This window comes from Corythoichthys intestinalis, chromosome 17 (genome assembly GCF_030265065.1).
Source record: "Corythoichthys intestinalis isolate RoL2023-P3 chromosome 17, ASM3026506v1, whole genome shotgun sequence".
Classification (NCBI taxonomy): domain Eukaryota; kingdom Metazoa; phylum Chordata; class Actinopteri; order Syngnathiformes; family Syngnathidae; genus Corythoichthys; species Corythoichthys intestinalis.
Window position 1 is genome coordinate 36,728,744 of NC_080411.1, and position 23,915 is coordinate 36,752,658.

Here is a 23,915-nt window from a genome sequence, read left to right on the forward strand (position 1 = left end):
TCAAAAATATTTACAATAAACAAGTTAAATTTTTTTCAGGCATGCCACTCCGAAAAGCAGTTTCGTCCTGGAATTAGACACAGGGCTACATCACAGCCCACACTTCCATGGGGTGTCGGTCCTCTTTCCACCCTTCCATTTTCATTTCACTTTACTTTCATTGTCACTATAAATGTACATGAAACAAAAGTCAGTATTTATGAAAATAATAAAGTATAAAATAAAAATATATACAGCAATAAATAATAATGGAAATCTATATGTATGACAATAGAAAGAATACCGTAGCTGAATATGTGCTACATCCCTAATCTTCATATAGAAAGAAGACCACAAATTATACTTTGATCTGATATGCACATTTTATTATTACATACACAAACACGCACTTATATTGCATCAAAATTAACTTTGTCTTGCAATATCAAAAGAAACTTTTACAGCATTAAAAAAAAAAAAAAAAAAAAAAAAAAGCGAGTTGGCTTACCTCTGCTCGTCGATGGCGTCACCCACGTGTTCAAATCCGTCACTATCTTCACTCGAGGACTCTTTCGAAGAAGACGATGATGACGAATTTGGACCACCCTCTTCCTCAAGTTGATCAAAAAGCACAATTGCTTGCGCTAAATTTAGTTTTCCGTTCATCCTCAAAGTCACACAAAGTCGCTCGCTCGCTTGCTTGATTCAAACGGCCGTCGCTCGCCCCCTCGCTGCTTCAGAACACTCCTGCCTTTCGTTCGGTGGAACCTCGCACGGCAGTTATATTTAAAAAAAAAAAAAAAAACGCATTTTGTGCTTCCACTGTGACTTCGAAAGGGTTCGTTTGATTTGTGTTTTTTTCATGGAGCTTCCGTTTTGAAAAAGGACAAGAAATGATGGAAATATAGACATAAACAAATGATCCATGCAGCGTTTTAATGTTTTTTTGAGAGGACAATAAAACTATAAAACTTAAATGACAATATCTCACGTTTTAGTTGGTCGATTGACTTCAAATAACAACGAGAGTAAACCGCAACTTCCGCACTTTAAAACGAGACCAACCAACGGCATGTGGGTGACGTAATTAAAACGCGAGGGTGCTTCAAAGACGACGTGCGCTGAGGATGCGCTGGCGCGTCCTTCGACTCTCAAGGGTTAAAGAGTGACAGCTGGCAGCGTGGCCCTATGACGTCACCGCCCTGCGTCGTCAACAACAATGGCGACCTACTAGTTAAAATAATTTTACTAATTGTATAAAAACGAAAACATTGAGGGGTTTCAATATCAAACTATAATAACTTGTACTAACATTTATCATTTAACAAGTCTTTCTATCCGTGGATCCCTTTAATACAATGTAACCGAGTAAAACGCTCATAAATTGAAGTTTTCACCTGCCCTTTAATTATGAAAATCTCTCTTCCATCCCGCAGAATTAAATAGGTTCCTCAGTTATCAAGTTAGCACAAATTTTTATTTTCTGACCTCTCTGATTATCCCAAAATGTATTAATCTATTCAGTTTGATTTTACAACCATATCCATTTTGATAATCCCTTAATTCTTTCTTGAGTTATCTAGAACACAGACATAGAGACATGGAACCGATGTTTTTACCTGAGGTTTCACCTACCGTCAGGTAATAATGTACTTATGTATTTTGACGTTCTTGTCAGATTTCGCACTTCCAAAAGGAGCTGGAGGATTTTAAGGCGAGGAGTGCAATGGCCGACTTTAAGGTTGGAACGAATGAAGACATGAAGGAACTCAAGAAGGAGTCAGAGGATCTGAATATTTTCACTCTGGAGATTAAGGAAACCACAGAGGTAAAGGTGTTACAAATGTGATTTGATTGTTGTAGTGAACAATTGAATGTTGAAAAAATGCACTCTCTTTAGTCTCTGCACAGCGACATTGGCACGCTAAAGACCACCTTATTGGAAGGTTTTGCTGGTGCAGAAGAAGCAAAGTCCCAGAACGAGCTCAGCCATGATCGAAATTATAGACAACTTCTGTACAAAAGACCTCTGGACCCGCGTAGTGAGGAACAGCTCAAGGTGAAATCATGTCACCATATTTGGAATTATTCCTGTGTATCAATAGGTTAGGGCAGCTAATATTGCAATATTTATCTGTTATCAAGCCACTTCTATTGTCAAGTACACATTAGCAACGGAAGAGCTATTATCAGAATTGTTGATATCGAACAAGACCCGTTTAGCTGGCTCATTCATTGCTTAGGACTTTACAAAGCTAAGGGAGGGCCAGCCTGTATGTGTTGGTTTCGGAGTCTGATTTTAAGTAAGCTTGCGACATCTCAGACAGTAGGGTAGAGTATCAGCCATGAAGGAAAAATGTGCCTTCTTTACTTTGTAGGAGATTCGTCGTCTCTATCAGTACGTCATGGTCGCCGTGGAGGACGTCAATGGTGTTCTGGATGTGGAATGGGAGAAACACTTGGAGAAGAAGAAGAAAAAAAAGTATGCCCAAACCTCTCAGGGATCTTTTAATGACTTAGAATTAGTGTTAACTTGTTCACATTGCGTTATGGCAGGCACATGGTGGTGCCTGGCCGCGAGGGTCTGTACACCACGTTGGCAAATAACCTATACATCATCAACCAGCAGAAGATTAGGTTGGACCAACTAGTCAGTGAACTCACCTCACTCCACCTTTACAACAAAAAAGACGCTCCCAGGGTCAACCACAACACAGAAACCTCTAAAAGGTATGTAAGTCATTTCCCTCGCGAAAGAATCTCTTGGGTGTTGTTGGTATGCATATTTATATCGGTGCCATTGACGATGCTAGACGTCCAGTCATGTGGCCTTCCCAGTTCAAACTGGTGGATGTTTATTGATGTCAATTGCATACCTGTTGGTGTTATACTTATATAGACCCTACCCACGTGACGTCACAACTCCTTCCTCCTGATTGGTGCCGCCCAATTGTCCGTCAACACATCATGTTTACCTGTTACGGCTACGTACATTCCTCCTATTTACGACGTGTTTTTCTGCTCGTTAACATTAATAATCAAAATGGTGAAGGCGTGTGTGGCGGTCGGTTGCAATAACAGAGAAAATAGACGGAGAAGACGGAGAGACTTGAAGTTCTACCGGAATCCGAGAGACCCGGAGAGAAGAGAGCGAGATGGGCTGCTGCAATTCGACGAGAAAACTGGGCTCCAAACGATTACCACAGATTATGTAGTAGTCATTTTATATCTGGTAAGATGCATTTAATATATATTTAGAGGGTTTGGGGCTGACAACCACAATTAAGATCATTGCTAGGCTAATCGCCGACAACATACACTTATGTATGTAGTGAGAGTGCTATCGCTAAACCATATAAACATTAAAAGCCCTAACTCCATTGACAAACGACATGAAATACATTAGACTTGACAGTGGATGTTAGCAATAACAAAAGATTTTGAAGTGAAAATTTCGTAACTCACCTTTCCAAGCACAAGATGGATTCCTGCCGAATTTTCGTGGACGAGGACCTGTTTCACCCAACCAGCAACGAAGTATTTATAAGCCTCCAAGCTCTTAAAGTTTTTCAAACTTTCGTGAGAATAGGCTGATTTTGTGTGGACAAGATAGTTGTACATATCAGGGTAGCAAGCAGATGTCAGGCATATACGGCGGAGACAGCGGGTCGAAAAACATCGATTTAGGCAACAAATATGGATCTGGCGAATGGATAAACTGAAGCTTTTCCACATAACGCCTTTTATGCAACGCATCAAGTGAGTTTACGGCATCCGAAAGCACCGGGTCTTCCATGAAATGCATTATAAATTGCTCGATCAATTGAGACACAAAATGACGGACAAGGGGGCGGAACCATACAGCGAGCACGTGATTTTGTGACGTCGGTGGGTAGGGTCTATAGCGCTTTTCCACCTTTCAAGGCGCTCAAAGCACTTTACACTACATCGCCATCTACCTACTGGTGACGCAGCACCAGGAGCAATGTGGGGTTCAGTATCTTGCTCAAGGATACTTAGGCGAGTTCATCAGGGCAGAGAATCGAACCCACAACCTCTGGGTTGGGGGACAACTACTCTACCACTGAGCCACGCCATCCCCTGTCAACCCGAGGCCGTTGGCAATCTTCCAAATAGTGACGTATGCCCTTAAAAATTGGTCAAATTGGTAACTAATCTTACAACGTTGTATATAGCGTGCCATATGAAACCAAAATAAAAACTCAATTTTTAAAATAATACGAATTTATTGGTAATATTGTAACATATAACCTGGAGCAATCAAAGAACAATCAATATCTACAGCTACATCATGATTACTAGAATTAAAAGTGACTTTTGTTATAATTGAATGTTGCACCTTTGGCAATTTCTATCATGTCTTGATGGCTGCACTTCAGCTCACAATTCAGTTTGATTTGAAGGTAGTTCGTTAGTGTGTCCAATTATAAATTAAAAAGGCCTATTGATAAAATTAACTCACCGATGCAATCTTTGAGTCAGGGAACATTTCTTTTGCTAATTCTGAGAAGTGATCAGCAATAGTTGCGGGCAAATTGTGTTCGGCAGCAAATTGGCAGAATAAAATCTCTGCTTTCGGCACTTTTCATTCTGCAGACTTCATCTTTATGACCAGTGTTGTTGATCTTACTTTTAAAAAGTAATTAATTAGTTACAAATTACTTCTCCCAAAAAGTAATTGAGTTAGTAACTCTTACCTGAATGTAAGAGTAATTAGTTATTTGGCAAAGTAGGCTAACTGGTGTTACCTTTCATGTTTTTTTTTGTTTTTTTTTCTCCATTTAAAAAAAAAAAAAAGAACATAGTAAGCTTTGCTATGTTTGTAAGTCATTTATTTATTATTTCATTTCGACGTGAAATTTTTAAAACTGTTTCATCATTTAAAGATAGATTCAAGTCAAGATTTTGCCGATTTAGGAGTATTTTAGATAAAAACTTAATTAGGTTCGCTAGGAAGGTTCACTACAAAACGAGAGTTACTTCTGTAACTGGGGTTCTATGAATTCCGGATTACTGGTGTGCCTTATATTGGCCTGTGACGTCACCCAGGTCATGCCCACTGGCGTGACTTTGTTGGCATTTTATTCTCGACATTTGTGCTGCGCACACGTAGTGCTTAGCACTATCCAGGTGCTAAGCACCGCTCTCTGGCGGTCAGGAGAAATGAAATAGAACAGAGCCTTTCTGAGAAGTGTGCTGGTCTAAAATGGCGGCTGTTTACTAACGCGACCTAGTCTGTCATTTCACATGTAGTTCTATATGCATGAGATATCTAGGCGTAGATTGTTGGCTGTCTGCTACAGTTAGGAAATATTGGAGCCACCTAGCCTAGCATCGCGTTTGCAACAGCGTCACAACAAACACTTCGCTGTCAGTGTCTGACTTTTCTCGCGTTATTTTGAACGTACGGCGTACCCATTTGAAAATCAGTGCTCACTTGTACAAATTACGCCGAAATCGTACAACTTGACAGGTATGCAATTGCAACCAATGAGTTAATACATAATGATTTAGACACTAGAGTGAGAGATATACTTATTAACAGTGTTGTCAATCTTACTTTAGAAAAGTAATTATTTAGTTACAAATTACTTCTCCCAAAAAGTAATTGAGTTAGTACACAATTACTTAATTGTAAGAGTAATTACTCAGCAAAGTAACTGACGTTACTTTTCATGTTCTCCACGTTATTACATTATACATTCTCTAATATCTTTCACATCAAAGATGTTCATATTAACTGATTAACTGATTTTTTTCATGAAAAATAAATGTTGGTCACACTTTTTACATTATTTTTTAAATTTTCGCCGGTTTTAGAATGTAACAGTATACAAACTTTAACTTTCAAATGCTGTGAGAAAAAAGCCTTTTTGTTTTTCCTGTTGTACTGAACCCGCACCGAACCGTGACCCAGTACTGAGGTACGTACCGAACCGGGACTTCTGTGTATCATCACACCCCTAATATATGTATATTTTTCAATATGCAGGTGAGGCTCTGAATCTCCTGCCTCTCTTATCTTTGAGCTAGTTGTTTTGATGAAAAAACATCACACAAGGTTCATGGATTTGCAATTCAAGAAAAGTTTAAGGCAAATGACTATTTTAGGTAATAAAAAATATATATACAGTATATAATATTATATTGGAGCTAGGCATGTGGCGGTATGAAATTCTGATGGTATGATAACCTTAAGCCAAAATATCACGTTTTATGGTATTGCAATTACAGCTCTAAAATGTGTTACTTTGAGATTTCTGAGTTGAACAGGATTTTTATTTTTCAAAACATATGAGCAAATTGGATCAGGTTGTTAAAATAGATAAATATAACAAAAATATAACTGAAATATTCTAAATAAAATTAAAATAAATGCAGTCATTTAGGTGAGCCTAAACCAACAGATACAGCTCAACATTACCATCAAAACAAAAATGATTCAATTATTTTCCATAAACAGCACATGTGTATGACTCGTATCATGTTTACATTCTACACACGCTTTCTCAACACGGACAGTTGGCAGAGAGAGAAAAAAAACAAGTTTCACTACCGCTAGACACACTAAACATGCTGGAGTTAACTCTTGTAGCTGGTGGGAAACTGTCATGACGATGCTTACTAACCTTTAATTTTGTATAAATGCAAAATCATATTGGAGGTATTGCCTACTCTGCAGCCACCCCCCGCAAACATGTTTTACATGTCGGTTGGCCTTCCTCCTTTAAGCTGCGACCGTCTGTAACTTTTGTGGCCAAAGTATTCCCATACCAGCGATTTCGTTTTCTTCGATGGGGGAAAAAAGTTCAGGAGTTTCACCTTCCCCAGCCATCATGTAGCACACGACTCACTGACACTGCGCAAAACAACCGGTGGGGCATCTTTGAGCCATGTGGCTCCAAGCGAGGGATTTCTCCCTGCATTTTTGGGACATGAATAATAATAATAAATAATAATAATGTAAAAGCTTATACTGTAGGGACGGCATGACGGAAAATTTTTTGCGGTTTTGAAACCGTGACGTTTTCATACCACGCTAAACCTTGAAACCGGTAATAGGCACATGTCTAATTGTGGACAAAAGGACAGCACCAACTTGGTGATGATATTGCACACTCGGCAGGAAAAAAATACATTATTTTCTCTTAATTGTACCCATCTGGACGCCACAAACTGTATGTAAGAAGACGAAAAGTTGCCCGGTCTGCTCTCTCCCAGGAAGCGGTGACAAAATCAGACAACTCGTGGTTCGTTCAACCAAAGTGTAGTAACGTACCCCTTCGCATCCTCAGTAACGGTAACGCCATTGCAACGATGGGAAAAGTAATTAATTAGATTACTCACTACTGGAAAAAAAAATGCTGTTATACTCCAACGCCGTTATTAACAACACTGCTTATTATTGTCCAGTTCTGCCTTATTCCCAGCCATTGTACTTGTTCGGATGTCTCTTCTTGACTAATGGGTTCAGTGCATGTTTTGTTGTCTATTTTTAGTATGCAAAGTGAGCTTGACAGTTTACGGGATGCCCTCCTGAAGGCCCGACTGGACACCACCTCCCCTAAAGCCAAAAGCCCATCACCCGGTACTTGTGATTGCATAAGTAGATATATTACTGACAATAGAAGAGCATAAATGTGATGATTTTTTTTTCTTTTTTCCCTTTTCAGTAAAGATCTCACCAGTCAGGCAGTCCCAGCTCCGGAACTTCCTCTCTAAGGGGCTCATGCCTCCTGTTCGCTCTACTGCACCTGGTACTCACACAGGCTAGAATCATCGGCTAAACTACTTTATTATGAGATCTCACATTTGCCTGGATATTCTTTTCTTTCGTCAAGCCAACTTGTCACGCTCGGCATTCCTGTCACCCAAATATTACGAAGACCTGGACGACGTGAGCTCCAACTCGTCCCTTTCGCAATACATGGAGCCTCACCTGCCTCACTTGGAAGTGGAGGAGGAAGAGGAGGAACTGCAGCCCGAGCGCATGCCCGTCGTCGCACCTATCGCCGCCCCTCCTTCGTATCCCAGGCACCCGACCGTGGTGAGGACTCCCTCCATCCAGCCAGGCTTTGGAGCCATCCAGTCCACCCCGTTAAGCAAAATGCAGTCAGTGCCAGGAATGGGATTCGGTTTGAGTCCTATTGCCAGCCCTAGTAAGTCCCATATCATACTTTAGCAAGTTTAAAAAAAAAAAACATAACGCTTAGAAATTAATTAATCTTGATTAATCACATATTAAACCCTTAGTAAGGGCAAGTAGCTATATAAAAATCAAAGCTTTACCTTATAAAGCTCTGGCATCCACATACATGGACATCACAAGACAGACTTGTATACCCCACATTACAACTTTATTGTTTTTGTAGAATTACTCACCTTTTCATTATGACTCTTCGTAAATTGTGAAACTTTTTTTCTTGTATTTAGCTTGCTTAGTCTTCTTGGTACTGATATAGTTTTTTCTTCATGTATTTTTTCTAAACATGCTTATTTTTCTGTCATTTCAGTTCCCTCCAATAAGATCAACTTAAGTGGGGCTGACAGCACCGCCCTCGCGACAAAAACGGTCAAGCATGGCGCGCCGCCTGCCGAGAGGACCGTACCTGTCACCATCCCGGCCCAACAGGCCGCCGCCACCGCTGCCCTCCGCAGGCTAATGGCCAATCAGAAATCAGGTAGCGCCTAACTTGAGAAATCCTGCTTAAAAGGAACTTCATGTGCCCCCCCCCCCCCCCCCCCCCCCCAATTCAATTAATGTGACCGAAATTTTGCTTTCAACAAATTACGCCAGTGATTGAAGAGTTGTTGTTGCGATGTCTGCTGTAGTCACCAGGTGGCGACAGAGCTCCCCTCAGGCAAAACAAGACTTTGGTCAACTGCACATTTGTTGTATTTTAATAAAATGTATATTTATGTATGGTATAGCCATCGTCAACACCGCCTCGGCTGAGTCCACCATAAAAAGTGTGCCCCAGGTGGTCAACATCCAAGAGCTCAAGGAGAAAGCGGCAACCCCTGCAATTATCAGGTATTCTCTTCTTGCATGCAACGTTATCTCCACCTGAGCTGTTTGTCTTTAGAGCAAATGTTCCCTTCACCACATTAACAGACAGATCAGAGTATTCTAATTTGTATAATTTTTAATGTTTCCACCAATTCTGGGGCCAAGTCACCTGATTTTGAGTCCCCATCCGATACCTCAAAATTGGTATTAACTCATGCCTCTGCTGACTCTGACGGCGCTAGACCTCCAATCCATTTAAATTGGGAGAGCTGGCAGCGAATATGTTTTAATTACCGTATTTTTGGACTATTAGTCGCACCTGAGTATAAGTCGCACCAGCCACAAAATGCCCAACGAAGAGGAAAAAAAACATATATAAGTCGCACCGGAGTATAAGTCGCATTTTAGGGGGAAATTTACTTGATAAAGTCCAACACATAGAACAGATATGTCATCTTGAAAGGCAATTTAATATAAAAATACAATAGAGAACAGCATGCTGACTAAGTGTACAGTATGATGTTACATGATGCATGGACAACGAAATGCGAATATACTGTCCTCACCAGGACGCTACGGCTCGGTCCTGGCTATACAGCGAGCTAAACTCCCAAATGACGATGCTGGGCGTCCGTATAATTTGCTGAATCGGCCTCGATACCAAACAGGTTCGCATCAACGTAAATAAATTATAATTAGGTGCTATTACAGCAATGACACAAACGGTTAGCATACGTTCGCGAGCATTAGCACATCGTTTAAACAAACACACAACTGGCTCCAAGTGTCCGATCGCTGGTGGAAAACACACAACAACAGAAAAGATGATACACACAGGCTTTGCCTCTGTAGAGATATTTTACAAGCATAAACAATGAATGTAGGTTCGCAGCCGTGTTTCTCTCTCTCTCTCTCTCTCTCTCTCTCTCGCTTTCGCTCTCTCGCTCTCTCTCGTTCGCTCTCTCGCTCGCTCGCTCGCTCTCTCTCTCTCGCCCAGAGGCACTGCGTAGCTGTCTGTCTTGTTCTGGCGTGCGAGCGCTCTTCTTTGCGTAAGCGAGTGCGCCAATGGCAGAATGCGAACGTGGCCATAGCTATTAAGAGTTATTCAGATAATTATAGCATAAAGAACATGCTAAAAAGTTTACCAAACCATCAGTGTCACTTCAAAACAACAAAATAACATGTGAAATTATGTCATAATGTGTTAATAATTTCACACATAAGTCGCTCCTGAGTATAAGTCACACCCTCAGCCAAACTATGAAAAAAAAGTGCGACTTGTAATCCAAAAAATACGGTACATCAAAAACACAATAGGTATTTTCGTTATATCGTGTCATTTTAATACAATATACATTTTTTTTGGTACTCTGTTTATTGGAGCTATTACCATTTTAGCCTGTATTAGGGGTATGACAATAAATGGAAAAGGCGATATATCGCGATAGCACAAAAGGTTATCGATATGCTCCCCCCAAGATTCGATATATCATTTTAAAAAGTTGTCACTGTTAAAAAATACACAAGGAACCAACAGGTTGCTACCAAAATCTTCCATTAGAATTAGTGTTGGGCGAAATGGCCTTGAGTACTTATCACGGTAAATTGAGCAGAGTTACCTCTTTAACGATAAATTTGCCCAAGCGGACGGTTATATAATTTGAAAATCTGAATATTAATGCATGAAATACAAATTAACTCTTTATCAATGATTTATTTACCAGCTTTCAATTTAACATATTTAACAATTGTACATTCACTGTAAACGTTAAGTATATAAAAATATCTTGTAAACAATGAGCATTCAAGTATAAACATTCAAAACGGCTTGTATGACTTGAATAATGTGAAACATTGTAAATATTGCTATGGACACTGCAAAATTGTCATTGTAGCGCAAATGACATGCAGCAGGAGGGGCTTCAAGCGAGTATCAGACAATTTATTGTTAATGGCTGTTGTGACATGATCAACACAAGTGTTTACTTCAAGTTCCTACTGCAAAAAAATAGCAAGGTAACTTTTTTTTTTTTCTTCTTAGAGTATTTTCTGAAATACACGCACACAAACACACACACACACTAAGCTAAACTGCTCTAACTCTTATGCCAATGAAACATTTAAGATTTTATGATGGCAGGAATGACACAGAATAAAGCAAGCACATACAGAAAAATAAGTAGCTGTGGCCATTAAACGGTCATAGTATAGAGTACACTGACTCATATTATACTTTATGCTGAATGCTGAGCTGATCCATTGTAAAAGCTAGAAGTCACACACACAGATACAAAAAAACGCGACATACTGATTACTAGGTGCTGTCCGTGCCAAAAGCAATGCTCCTGCATCAACTCATTAAGTTCAGCCGCTTCGACAAGGTTATAGCTGCTGTCAGTGATGATGGCAACCTCACGTCTCACACAGAGAGCATTTGTTTCTGGTGTTCTGCCCAAATGTCCTGCATCAGCGAAACATCCAACAGGTGGTAGCCATTTCACTATTACCCGACTCTATTACGTTCAATGTAAGCGTTAGCACACCGGTTGATAGCAACATGCTTATGTTTGTTTTTCCTGATAGTCACGTGACTTCACACGTAAGCACACGGGCTGAACTTTCTTAAAGGGAATGCAGATAACCGAACAACACATAGTCAAAGCGGGCTGAAAAGACTATAATTATTTTTTCGTTTCATCAAAAAAACGAATTTACCGACATGGTCAAGTCGGTCATCGTGAAGCATCTCGGTAACGGTAAATTTTCGGTAAACCACCCGGCTCGAATTAGAATAGCGTCTACGTTGGCATTCAATTTATTTTGACTGGATTGAACGTATAGAACCGTCAATGACACCAAAACCAGAGCATTTGCAGCCGGTCAGGTGGGCATTAACATTTTACTTCCGGTCGATTTCATGCCACTTCCTATTCATTTGGGGACATTCTTCAGTCACTTCCTTTTCAGTAACACTTAATAAACAGGCAGTGACCTGTAAATGCCCCAAAATCAACATGATGTGACCCGTAAATGCCCCAAAAGGCAAAGAAAGTGACCAAAAATCAACAGGAAATGACATCAAATATCCCAAAATTAACTCGTTGCCTGTCATTGGCTGCCACTGATGTCCAGTTCATTCACTGCCAACCCTCCCAATTCAAACAGATTGGACGTCTACTAGTGACTCTCATTTAAATTCACTGCAAAAGGATGAAAAAAGCCACATGATTGGATGTCTGACATCATCAATGGTGCTGAAAGAGATAACTTGAAAGGAGCTGAGAAAGGAATTTGAATTGCTCGCAATGTATCAAATAAAACACAAGACTCTTACATGTACCTGGTCTTTGTTTTCTTTTGTAGCTCATCAACAGCGGACCCAGCCTCCGTGCAGCTTCAGGTTCCCGTTTCTATTACATCCAGCCAGCCCAAACGAGTGAGAAAAGAGATTCGTGTAGTCACCCAGGATGCTTTCTTCAACTGCTGAAGGGGGATCTTATTAGGCCCCAAATGGCATTATATGTTTAGCTTTTTGTCATACAGATTCCTTCTACTAATGAGAAGTTTGTGGTGTTCGTAACTTTATCTGTTATATCCGAATACGAAACCACAACATTTTATAGTGTCACCAAATGAGATAATCACAACGTTAGGATTTTCAGACCTGTACTCTGATCAGTTAGGTGAAAATACGTTAGATGACAAAATATTGAATTTTAAAGGTGAAAATGTAAACTTCTTGGTCGTATTTTTATCTGTGTTTTAGTATTTAACGAAAGAAATCCACTGATAATTCTTTATTGTCATTGTTGTGCAGAATCCGGGGATTGGTATTCAAAAAACATCTTTTGACTCCACAAGCACTCCACAAGCGACCTTCATGTTTGGTGAGCAGACTTTATTTATTTTTTTTATAAATAAAGTCTTTTCATTGTTTTTGGTGAGACATTTTATTTCACATTTTCTTCCAAATAGCATGATTGGAATACTGATATTTTAACTTCATTCAGGTCAATCTGCCAAAGCTGACATCTCCGTCACCCCTTCTAGCACAGCTGAGTTGAGTATCAGCAAAGGTTTCTCTTTTACGTCAACGTAAGTCCACTCTGAAATTAAAGTATTGCAATTTATGGTTTTACTTTCGATATACAGTGAGGAACAGAGGTATTTGCACCCCTTGTGATTTAACAAGTTCACCCACTTAGAAAATAGGTAGAGGTCTGAAAATTCAATCATAGATGCATTCCCACCTATAGAGACATCATCTAAAAAACATCCGGAACTCACATTGTATGATTTTTCAATAATTTTTTTGTAATTTACTAAGGCTCTTAATTATTTGTACTCGTGAGAAATTCTTTGCTAACATTTAGTGCAAAAGCCTTTGTTTGCAATTACAGCGGTCAGATTATTTCTGTAGTTCTTCACCAGGTTTTCACATATGGATACAGGGATTTTGGCGCATTCCTCCACACAAACCTTCTCCAGATCTGTCAGATTTCGGGGCTTTCGTTGAGAAACACAAAGTTTCAACTCCATCCAAATATTTTCTATTGGATTGAGGTCTCGAGACTGGTTAGGCCAGTCTAGAACCTTGATATGCTTTTTACACAGCCACTCCTTGGTCAGCTTGGCTGTGTGCTTAGGATCATTGTCATGTTGGAGGATCCAGCCACAACTCGTCTTCAAGTCTCTGACTGAGGGAAGGAGGTTGTGGCTCAAAATCTGAAGATACATTTCACCATTCATCCTCTGCTTTATACTACACAGTCGTCCTGTCCCCTTTGCCGAAAAGCAGCCCCAAAGTATGAGGTTTCCAGCCCCATACTTCACAGTGGGGATGGTGTTTCTTGGGATTGTACTCATCCTTCTTTTTCCTCCGAACAGGATGAGTAACGTTTGCATCAAAAAGTTCTACTTTGGTCTCATCTGACCACATGACTTTCTCCCATGACCCTTCTGCATCATTCAGATGGTCCCTGGAAAACTTCAGACGGGCCTTCACATGTACTGTCTTGAACAGGGGAACCCTCTGAGCAATGCATGATTTAAAACCATTGCACCGTAGTGTTATACTGACAGTAGCATTTGAAACTGTGCATCCAGCTGTCTTCAGGTCATTTACCAGCTCCTGCCATGTAGTTCTAGGCTGAGCCCTCACTTTTCTCATTATGAGTGATGCCCCACGAAGAGAGATTTTACATGGAGCCCCAGTCCGAGGTAGATTATCAGTCATGTTTAGCCTTTTCTGTTTTGGGGGGTGGTTACTCATGTGGTAAAGGTGTAATTGTTTTAAGGTAGACTGACAACTCTGATTGTCATAATTATTGCTGATTGTCAGGGATACAAATACTTATGAACCCCAGTAAATTACAAATAAATTATTTTTAAAAATCTTACAATGCTATTTCTGGATTTTTTTAGATTATGTCTCCATGAGTAGAAATGTACCGTATTTTTCGGACTATGTCTCACCGGAGTATAAGTCGCACCAGCCATAAAATGCCCAACGGAAAGGAAAAAAAAACATATATAAGTCGAACCAGAGTATAAGTCGCATTTTGGGGGGAAATTTACTTGACAACACATAGAACAGATATGTCATCTTGAAAGGCAATTTAAAATAAAAAATACAATACAGAATAACATGCTGAATAAGTGTACAGTATGATACTGTTTCATGATGCATGAACAACGAAATGCGAACGCGGCCGGTATGTTAACTTAACATAGCTATTAAGTTATTCAGATTATACCATTAAGAACATGCTAACAAGTTTACCAAACCATCAGTGTCTCTCCAAAACACTAAAATAACATGTGAAATGATATAAAAATGTGTTAATAATAATAATGTATTAATAATTCCACACATAACTTGCTCCAGACTATTCAGTGGGGCAAATAAGTATTTAGTCAACCACCAATTGTGCAAGTTCTCATACTGGAAAAGATTAGAAAGGTTGGTAATTGTCAACATGGGTAAACCTCAACCATGAGAGACAGAATGTGGAGGGAAAAAAGAAACTCACATTGTTTAATTTTTAAAGAATTTATTTCCAAATAAGAGTGGAAAATAGTATTTGGTCACCTACAAACAAGCAAGATTTCTGGCTGTCAAAGAGGTCTAACGAGGCTTCACTTGTTACCTGTATTAATGGCACCTGTTTTAACTCATTATCAGTATAAAAGACACCTGTCTACAAGCTCAGTCAGTCACACTCCAAACTCCACTATGGCCAAGACCAAAGAGCTGTCGAAGGACACCAGAGATAAAATTGTAGACCTGCACCAGGCTGGGAAGACTTAATCTGCAATAGGTAAAACGCTTGGTGTAAAGAAATCAACTGTGGGAGCAATTATTAGAAAATGGAAGACATACAAGACCACTGATAATCTCCCTCGATCTGGGGCTCCATGCAAGAAATCACCCTATGGCATCAAATGATAACAAGAACGGTGAGCAAAAATCCCAGAATCACACGGGGGGACCTAGTGAATATGTGATCAGTAACACAATGCGCCGCCAGGGACTCAAATCCTGCACTGCCAGACGTGTCCCCCGGTGAAGAAAGTACACGTCCCGGCCCGACTGCGGTTCGCTAAAGAGCATTTGGATGATCCAGATGAGGACTGGGAGAAAGTGTTATGGTCAGATGAAACCAAAATAGAACTTTTTGGTAGAAACACAGGTTCTCGTGTTTGGAGGAGAAACAATACTTAATTGATTCCGAAGAACACCATACCCACTGTGAAGCATGGGGGTAGAAACATCATGCTTTGGGGCTGTTTTTCTGCAAAGGGACCAGGACGACTGATCTGTGTAAAGGAAAGAATAAATGGGGCCATGTATCGAGAGATTTTGAGTGAAAATCTCCTTCTATCAGCAAGGGCATTGAAGATGAGATGTGGCTGGGTCTTTCAGCATGACAATGACCCCAAACACACAGCCAGGGCAACAAAGGAGTGGCTTCGTAAGAAGCATTTCAAGGTCCTGGAGTGGCCTAGCCAGTCTCCAGATCTCGACCCCATAGAAAATCTGCGGAGGGAGTTGAAAGTCAGTGTTGCCCAACGGCACCTCCAAAACATCACTGATCGAGAGATCTGCATGGAGGAATGGGCCAAAATACTAGCAACTGTGTGTGAAAAGCTTGTGAAGAGTTACTGAAAACGTTTGGCCTCCGTAATTGCCAAAAAAGGGTACATAACAAAGTGTTGAGATGAACTTTTGGTATTGACCAAAAACTTATTTTCTGCCATGATTTGCAAATAAATTCTTTAAAAATCAAACTGATTTTCTGGGGGGGGGGGTTCCGCATTCTGTCTCTCATGGTTGAGGTTTACCCATGTTGACAATTACAGGGCTCTCTAATATTTTCAAGTGGGAGAACTACCGTAATTTTCGGACTATAAGCCGCTACTTTTTTCCTTCATTTTGATACCTGTGGCTTATAGTCCAGTGTGGCTTATTTATTTTTTTTTAGGTAACACTTTATTTGACAGCGGTGTCATAAGACTGTCATAAGATCATCAAAATTATGTCATGACACTATCATGGACATTACTGAATGCTTATGTCATTAAGTGTCATTTGGCAAATTATGTAACTCAATTTTTGTCCATCTGGATCTTTTGCATCCATTCAAAAGTGAGATCATTTGCCGGATAACACTGAATGACATCTGTTATAAGCATTCATGAATGCTCAGGACAGAGACATGTCATAATTATGATTGTGTAATGACAGTCTTATGGCACCACTGTCAAATAAAGTGTTAGCAAATACCATAACTAGCAATTGATGAAAAAATTTGAATAGTAACTAAAGAAATATTTAGCACAGAACATGATTTTTGATTGTTATTTACATCTGTAGCGCTGCAATGCATGCTAAGAGGCATGTTGGATGACAACAGTCAACAGCAGGTGGCAGCAGAGGTTGACTGTCTCCCCCAAGGAAGCAGTGATGGCCAAATGAAGCTTCTTGAAGCAATAAAGCTTTGCAGTAATTGGTTCAAAGTTTAATGATGGTTCATTTGGTCTTATGACAGTCAGTCGTATGATGCCGCTGTCAAATAAGGTTGTACCGGGTAATATCTTTTGGTGTAAATATCCCATGATACAGTGAGGACAGCTGCGGCTTATAGTCCAGTGCGGCTTATCTATGAACAAATGCCGGTTTCATGCCAAATTTGGTGGGCTGCGGCTTATAGTCAGGTGCGCCTTATAGTGCAAAAATTAGGGTAAATACTTATTTGCCCCACTGTAAGTCCCACCCCCAGCCAAACTATGGGGGGGGGGGGGGACTGCGACTTATAGTCCGAAAAATACGGTACCTATGATTGAAATTTCTGACCTCTACCTATTTTCCAAGTGGGTGAACTTGCAAAGTCACAAGGGGTGCAAATACTTCTGCTCCTCACTGTATGTGATGAAATAGTTTTTTTTTTTTTTTTTTTTAAATCTAGTCCTCTAACACTTTTTAAGGCAAGTTTATTTTATGGGTAATTCAACATAACATAACCCCTTAAAGACCTGGCGTCCACATAAGTGAACCTCACATTTTGGGTCAATTCCCCAGATATTTGGTAATAGTTAACTCATTGCCAACAGTAAAAGTGCTATCTTTATTTTTTTCCCCCAGATATTTGGTAATAGTTAACTCATTGCCAACCAATGACAGCGCTAATTCATTTAAACTGGGAGGAATGGCTGTGAATGGTCATCTCTCAGGGGCACTGACACCACTACAAGTCCAATTTATACTGACTGGGAGGGCGAATGAATGAACGAACGCTCGCTCATTCACCCCTTCAAGTCAAAATAGATTGGACATCTAGCAGCGTCAATGCACCCAGTGAGTTAAAGGACTGCCCTAAAAGAGTTTAATAGTTTTATATTGTCTATTGTCACTAATTTTTTGTCTTTCGCTTAATAAATATTTTAGGTATTGAAATTAAATTGAAAAGTGGCAATTCTCTTGAATTATCTTATTTTATTTATCATTTTTTTATTTTCCTAACAATAGTTACCTCTTTTGCAGCCCATCAAACTTCAGTTTTGCATCAGGCACTTCAGCTGCAGGACTACCACCAGGTAAAAAACTTGATAAGTTATTGAGGATAGGTCATACATTTTTATACACAATTTCTAACATTCATTTACCATGACTTCAAAAAATATAACAAAACAAAAAAACACAGTAAACCTTCAAACGGTTGACAAATAAAATGTCAACTTTCCATAACAAGTCCACTTGAATATTCTTTTTGTCTCCAGTGAAAAATGTTAGCGAGTTCTCCTTCGGTGGAAATGGAAAGATGATATTTGGTCAGACCGCAGAGGAACCGCCAAAATCCACTTCGCCTGCCCTAACTGCTACTCCATCAGTGGAGGCGTCCGTACCAGTCTCTACTGCAGCTTCTACCAGGCTAGAACCTCAACCCATTAAACCTACCGGAGGAGAAACTCTAGGCAGTTTCTCTGGGCTTCGCGTCGGTCAAGGAGAAGAAGCCAAAGATTCCTCTGCCAAGTCAACCCCCGCCAATGCCGCTTTTAGCTTTGGAGGTCCTGGAATCGGCAAAGGAAAGGTTCAGTTCAGCTTCAGCAGCGATCGGAACTCTGCTGGAGACTCTATCGGAACCGACTTATCCAAGTCCGGTAGTTTGTTCAAACCTCCTGAAAACACACCCAAGCTGACCTTCTGCATGACCACGTCAAACACGCCTGTCTCGGGACTGCCCACCTCTTTTAGCAGCCTCCTCGCAGCCCCAGTAGAACCGACGGAAGACCCCAAACCAGCCCCACAACCGTCAGAGCCTTCATCACCACCTGAAAAAGATCTTACTCCAGAGCTTCCCATTGAGGCCGTCGTAGCTTTAGAAACCCTTTCACCAGATGCAGCTGCCGTCAAAGACCCAGCTCCTGTTTCAGATGATACCGCTTTCGTCCCAACAACGGAGGCGACCCCTCCTGTCACTACAGGGGATGCTACCGTGGACGTCACGTCAGCCCCCCCTATTGTTTCTGTTTCTCAAGTCGCTCCAGCAGTGTTCCAATTGTCCCCTTCTGAGAAGCCTGGGTCCATTTTCACTCAACCGACGGCGACAGAAAGCAGCTCTCCCGCCGTAACGCCCGCTGACAATTTAGCTGACGCCCCCGCGATTGCTGACGCCAATGCCCCTAGCACGGCAGCTTTTTCTGCCGCTACTACAACCGCTGTCCCCGTTGTTTTTGGACAACCTGCTTCAACTCCTCAAGCCTCCACGGCCACGTCGACGTTTGGTTCGTCCACCTTCGGCACTGCAGCCGGAGGCGGTTTTGGAAAGTCTGTTTTTGGCCAACCGAGCGGCTTTGGTAACACCCCAACTGCCAGCGGCTTCTCCTTCGGACAGTCCGCATTCGGAGCAAACACTAGTGCCGCCACCACCGGAGGAGGAGGTGGTCTTTTCGGAGCATCGACGCAGAGCTCCGCCAGTTCTTTTTCTTTTGGCGCTAGCACAAATGCCAACACATCCAGTGGCACTAGCACTGGACTGTTCGGACAGAACACTACGTCTGTGTTTGGACAGAGCTCCACGTTTGGACAAGGCTCTCTGTTTGGAAGTAACACAACCCCGACATCGTCTACAGGATTCAGCTTTGGTCAGCCGTCAGGTACGTTCAATACCTTGATTATGAAAGTCCCAGATCCGATCACGTGACTGGAAATTGGGCCTGATCACATCATTTTTAGAGAAATCAGGTGAAAAAAGAGGTATTGTTAATTTCTTAGGGCTCAAAATAGATATAGCTAAAAGACACAAAAATATTCATCTTTTACACTTCGCCATATGGAAAGGATTTTTTTTTTTTTTTTTTAAACTTGGTTAAGGTAAATATGGCTATCTTGTTGGGACAGTTTTCTTCAAATTAATACTTTGTATGAGCAAATCCTCAAAATCAGGTGACTATGATTCAGGTGCAAAAATACTAGGGTTAGGGATCTCTGGCATGAAGCAGATTCGATATTTGACTAGCTAACAGGCTACAATTCGGTTCAAAAACTATAGAATTTCAAGGCAGAGCGATTCGATACAGTTTGAAAACGATACGATAATCAACATTTGTTGTATTCTCTTACAATATTTTAAACATGAAAGACCACATTTCAATTAGCGAAAGTAAACAATAGTTCCATACCAATGTATGTTTGAGACATGAACAAAAAAAATGAGACTTGCTGAATGACCATTTTGTTGGATGGGATCGATAAAATAAAACTGAGACAGACAACAATAAAGTGCAACAATTCATTCCCTGTATTTCCTGGTGTTTTGAACACATGAGTCAGGTAATTAAGTGCAACTTTTCAGTATAAGCATCCTACTAACTAAAAATTATATGCAGCAGCTATAGAAAAAAGAGCAATTAAACCTGCTAGTATTATAATAAATAAAGCATAATACTCTTATGCTTTACCACTGGTATAATTGGTGAAAAAACATGGCATTTTAGCCAGACTGGTCAACAATCAGTACTTCAACCTTATACACAGCAAACATAAAGTGCCCTCCATAATTATGGGCACCCCTGAAAAAGATGTGTTTTTTAGCTTCTAATATTTTTTTTAAAAAATTCTATAATATGGGACCTTAATGGAAAAAAAAGAAAAATCCAACCTTCAATACAAGTGCATTCATTCAGTGGGGAAAAAATCCCACATAAAGAAAAAAATATTTGACATCAAATAATGTGTGTCACAATTATTAGCACCCCAGGTGTTAATACTTTGTACAACCCCCTTTTGCCAACAAAACAAGGTCTGAGGACTGAGATGGCCATGGGAGGAGCTTGATTTTGTGTCTGGTGAACCATTTCTGTGTAGATTTGGCCATATGTTTAGGGTCATTGTCTTGCTGAAAGACCCAGTGACAACCCATCTTCAGCTTTCGGGCAGAGTGCAACAGATTTTGATTTAAAATGTCCTGGTATTTCAAAGCATTCATGATGCCATGCACCCTAACAAGGTTCCCAGGGCCTTTGGAAGTGAAACAGCCCCACAGCATCACTGACCCACCCCCACACTTCACATTGGGTATGAGGTTGAAGCCTGGGACCGTGTGTATTTTTGTGTGAGACCAAGATTGAGCTTTTTGGCAACAAACACTTTAAGTGGGTCTGGCGTTCCACGAAAGATGCGCATGCTGAAAAGCACCTCATGATCGAGACACCCTTAACCTCGATTTGCTCGGAATCTTTGTTACTACAAGCCTAATTCCAATTAATTTGAGACTTTCTGTTCAACGTTAATAAAAAATAGAATACAAATGAACAAAGAAATAAAACACTTTGAATATATTAAGCTTTACATCAAGTAAGAATAATGAAGAATTCAATCTACAAAGCTTCAACAATTACTCCTCAGTTCCCAAACATTTATTGAATGTTGTAGAAAGCAACTATAACATAGTGGTAGACCTTACCCTGTCCCAGCTGTTTTGAAACAGCGCTTGCCGAGAAAAAGTGCATGCTGACGCTCTTTTATTAAGTATTGTTATGCTCAAATAAATTTCTGCCTTACAGCCTTCGGATCGGCGCCGTCTGGGTTTGGCCAGCAAGCCAGCACCGGGAGTGTATTTGGACGGGTATCATCATATGTTTCTCTTTGAAGAATCACATTTTTCAACTGCACGGTCAGTACAACTTTCCTTTCAACCGCAGCAGCCGTCGGGCGGAGGACTGTTCGGTTCGAGTGCTACAAATGCATCAGGATCACCAGGTGGCAGCCTCTTCAGTGGCCTCGGAGGCAAGCCCAGTGAAGATGCCGCCAACAAGAATCCGTTTGGTCCTACTTCTTCTTCTGGAGGGTTTGGGCAGCCTGCTCAAACTGGTATGAGGCATTCGCTCGGTCAGAATGTTTTATGTCACCTTGAACTCTATATTCATTTAATCTTGCATTTCCACAGCGACCCCCAGTCTGTTTGGTAGTACTGCAGCCAAACCCATTGGATTTGGACAGTCTGCCTTTGGAGAGCAAAAGCCCAGTGGCACATTCAGCTCTGGTGCTGGATCTGTTGCTTCCCAAGGCTTTGGATCCTTCACGAGTCCAACTAAACCAGGTATTACAAGGGTTCTGAGTGTTTGCTCAGAAGCACTGTAGTTTGGGTTGGCTTCCTGCATCATTTTTCCTTTAGAATACAGTACCACCGCCTAAGTAAAACATGTTCTATTGTTCTCAGGCTGCGTTCAAACTGCAGGCATATCTGATTCCAATCTGATTCCTCCTCAAATCTGAATTTTAGGGCTAACTATTCACACTATTTTTTAGCAAGTGTCCAAATCAGATTTAGGCCTTTTCAGACTGCCACATTATTGACACATTGCTATGGCCACGAAGGCGTCATTTACCATGGTGACGTCACGGACAGTCAAAACCGACCTGACCTGTTCAGACAGAGGAGCAACTTGTCAGTTCTGATATAAAATTACAATCAATCTCGCAAAAATAAGATTTATGTGATTTGTTCATGTTCACACTACAAAAGAGCCATCCGGTTTCTATCTAGGTGGGCTAAAAATCAGATTTTATTTATTAATTTCCAGTGATGACATCACTCGCAGTTTTTCCGTATTCAACTCCCGTGGCTGATGGAGCGTACCAACTCATTCAATACCAAAGGGGTGTCCCAACAACTAGCGCAAACGTAGCACAAAGAAATGGCATCCCTTTGGGTTCATTTTGCAGTAAATGGGGGGCTGCAAGTCATGTCGTTACTCGAAAATAATATGCAAATATCTCAAAAACCAAGCAGCACAAACAAAACTTTTTACAGCACAAACGAAGCATAAACGATTGACACAATTTTCAGCCATTTAGCTGTTTGACCTCAGATTGGCCTATAGAAGAATTGTAAATATCTTAAAAACAATAGTGTTGATTTCTCTCGCAAGAAAATCCACCGTGTGTCCGCCTGCGGTGCTGTCATGTCGTCGTATTTCAAGCATGTCATTGGATGAAGGAACAAATGGCAAGTCAAATTTTGTGCCGGATGTTGAAAAGATCATGTGTCGAAGCAATCGTATGTCGAGGTACCACTGTATTTGTATAATATTACAATTTACAAAAGTGATGACTATGGTACTTTACGGTGGCTTTGGCAATAAATATCCTCATACTACCCAGTACTAACTGCATAATTAAATGAAATAATTACAGCGAACCCATACGATCAATATCGTGATGGGCAGATCTTATTCATGGTTTATGATTATCTGAATTGGCAGCACAAATCCAGTGTTGCAACGATTCATCGATTAACTCGAGTATTCGTTCGATTAGAAAAAAAGATTCAAATTAAATTTTGCTGCTTCGAGTATTCGTTTCATTTAAGTGGCTTTGGATTGATTTTTTGAAAGTGTTTGCATTTAGTTTTATTGATTTGGGTGGATACACTGCCCTCAAGTCTGCCTCATTTCACATTGCTGAATCCAGCTGCTCCCTGTTAAGACCAACATAAGTTTTTGTTTGAGCTAATGTTTTTTTAATTTGTAATTTACTTTATAAGTATATGTAGCCATTTTTTGTGGGAATATGTGTCTGAACCATTTGTTAAGAGCATTGTTTAAAAAAAAAAAAAAAAAAACTTAGTTTATAGCATTTAAGCTAGCGGACATTTGCTATGTAAGTTAGCCAACTGTTCTTTTGTTGTACATAGATCCTCATTTATTTATTTTTTTCATACTGTTTGAGGCTCAGCTCAGTTATTTTAATTTTTAATGTTTCTTGTCCAATTACTCGATTATTTGAACTAGCTAGTTCATCAATTAATCGACTACTAAAATAATCGAGAGCTGCAGTCCTACACAAATCCCTTGATCGAATCCCCCCAAGTATAAACATATTCACTGGGAGTGGAGACCATGG

General features: G+C 40.4%; 1 protein-coding gene across 3 annotated transcripts in view; it reads left to right on the forward strand.

Moving 5' to 3' along the window:
* nup214 (nucleoporin 214) overlaps positions 1 to 23,915 on the forward strand; it is a 75,132-nt gene that overhangs the window by 38,480 nt on the left and 12,737 nt on the right. Inside the window, exons 16-32 of one of the 3 annotated variants that reach the window (XM_057818830.1) lie at positions 1,658 to 1,807; positions 1,880 to 2,038; positions 2,358 to 2,461; positions 2,536 to 2,709; positions 7,500 to 7,588; positions 7,674 to 7,757; positions 7,842 to 8,159; positions 8,514 to 8,681; positions 8,932 to 9,034; positions 12,374 to 12,446; positions 12,828 to 12,897; positions 13,021 to 13,105; positions 18,054 to 18,106; positions 18,290 to 19,666; positions 21,575 to 21,636; positions 21,713 to 21,881; positions 21,958 to 22,110. In XM_057818830.1, the coding sequence (XP_057674813.1) occupies positions 1,658 to 1,807; positions 1,880 to 2,038; positions 2,358 to 2,461; positions 2,536 to 2,709; positions 7,500 to 7,588; positions 7,674 to 7,757; positions 7,842 to 8,159; positions 8,514 to 8,681; positions 8,932 to 9,034; positions 12,374 to 12,446; positions 12,828 to 12,897; positions 13,021 to 13,105; positions 18,054 to 18,106; positions 18,290 to 19,666; positions 21,575 to 21,636; positions 21,713 to 21,881; positions 21,958 to 22,110 (3,391 nt within the window). The remainder of the gene's footprint in view (positions 1 to 1,657; positions 1,808 to 1,879; positions 2,039 to 2,357; positions 2,462 to 2,535; positions 2,710 to 7,499; positions 7,589 to 7,673; positions 7,758 to 7,841; positions 8,160 to 8,513; positions 8,682 to 8,931; positions 9,035 to 12,373; positions 12,447 to 12,827; positions 12,898 to 13,020; positions 13,106 to 18,053; positions 18,107 to 18,289; positions 19,667 to 21,574; positions 21,637 to 21,712; positions 21,882 to 21,957; positions 22,111 to 23,915) is intronic. The other 2 variants (XM_057818831.1, XM_057818832.1) reach the window with 2 other exon arrangements.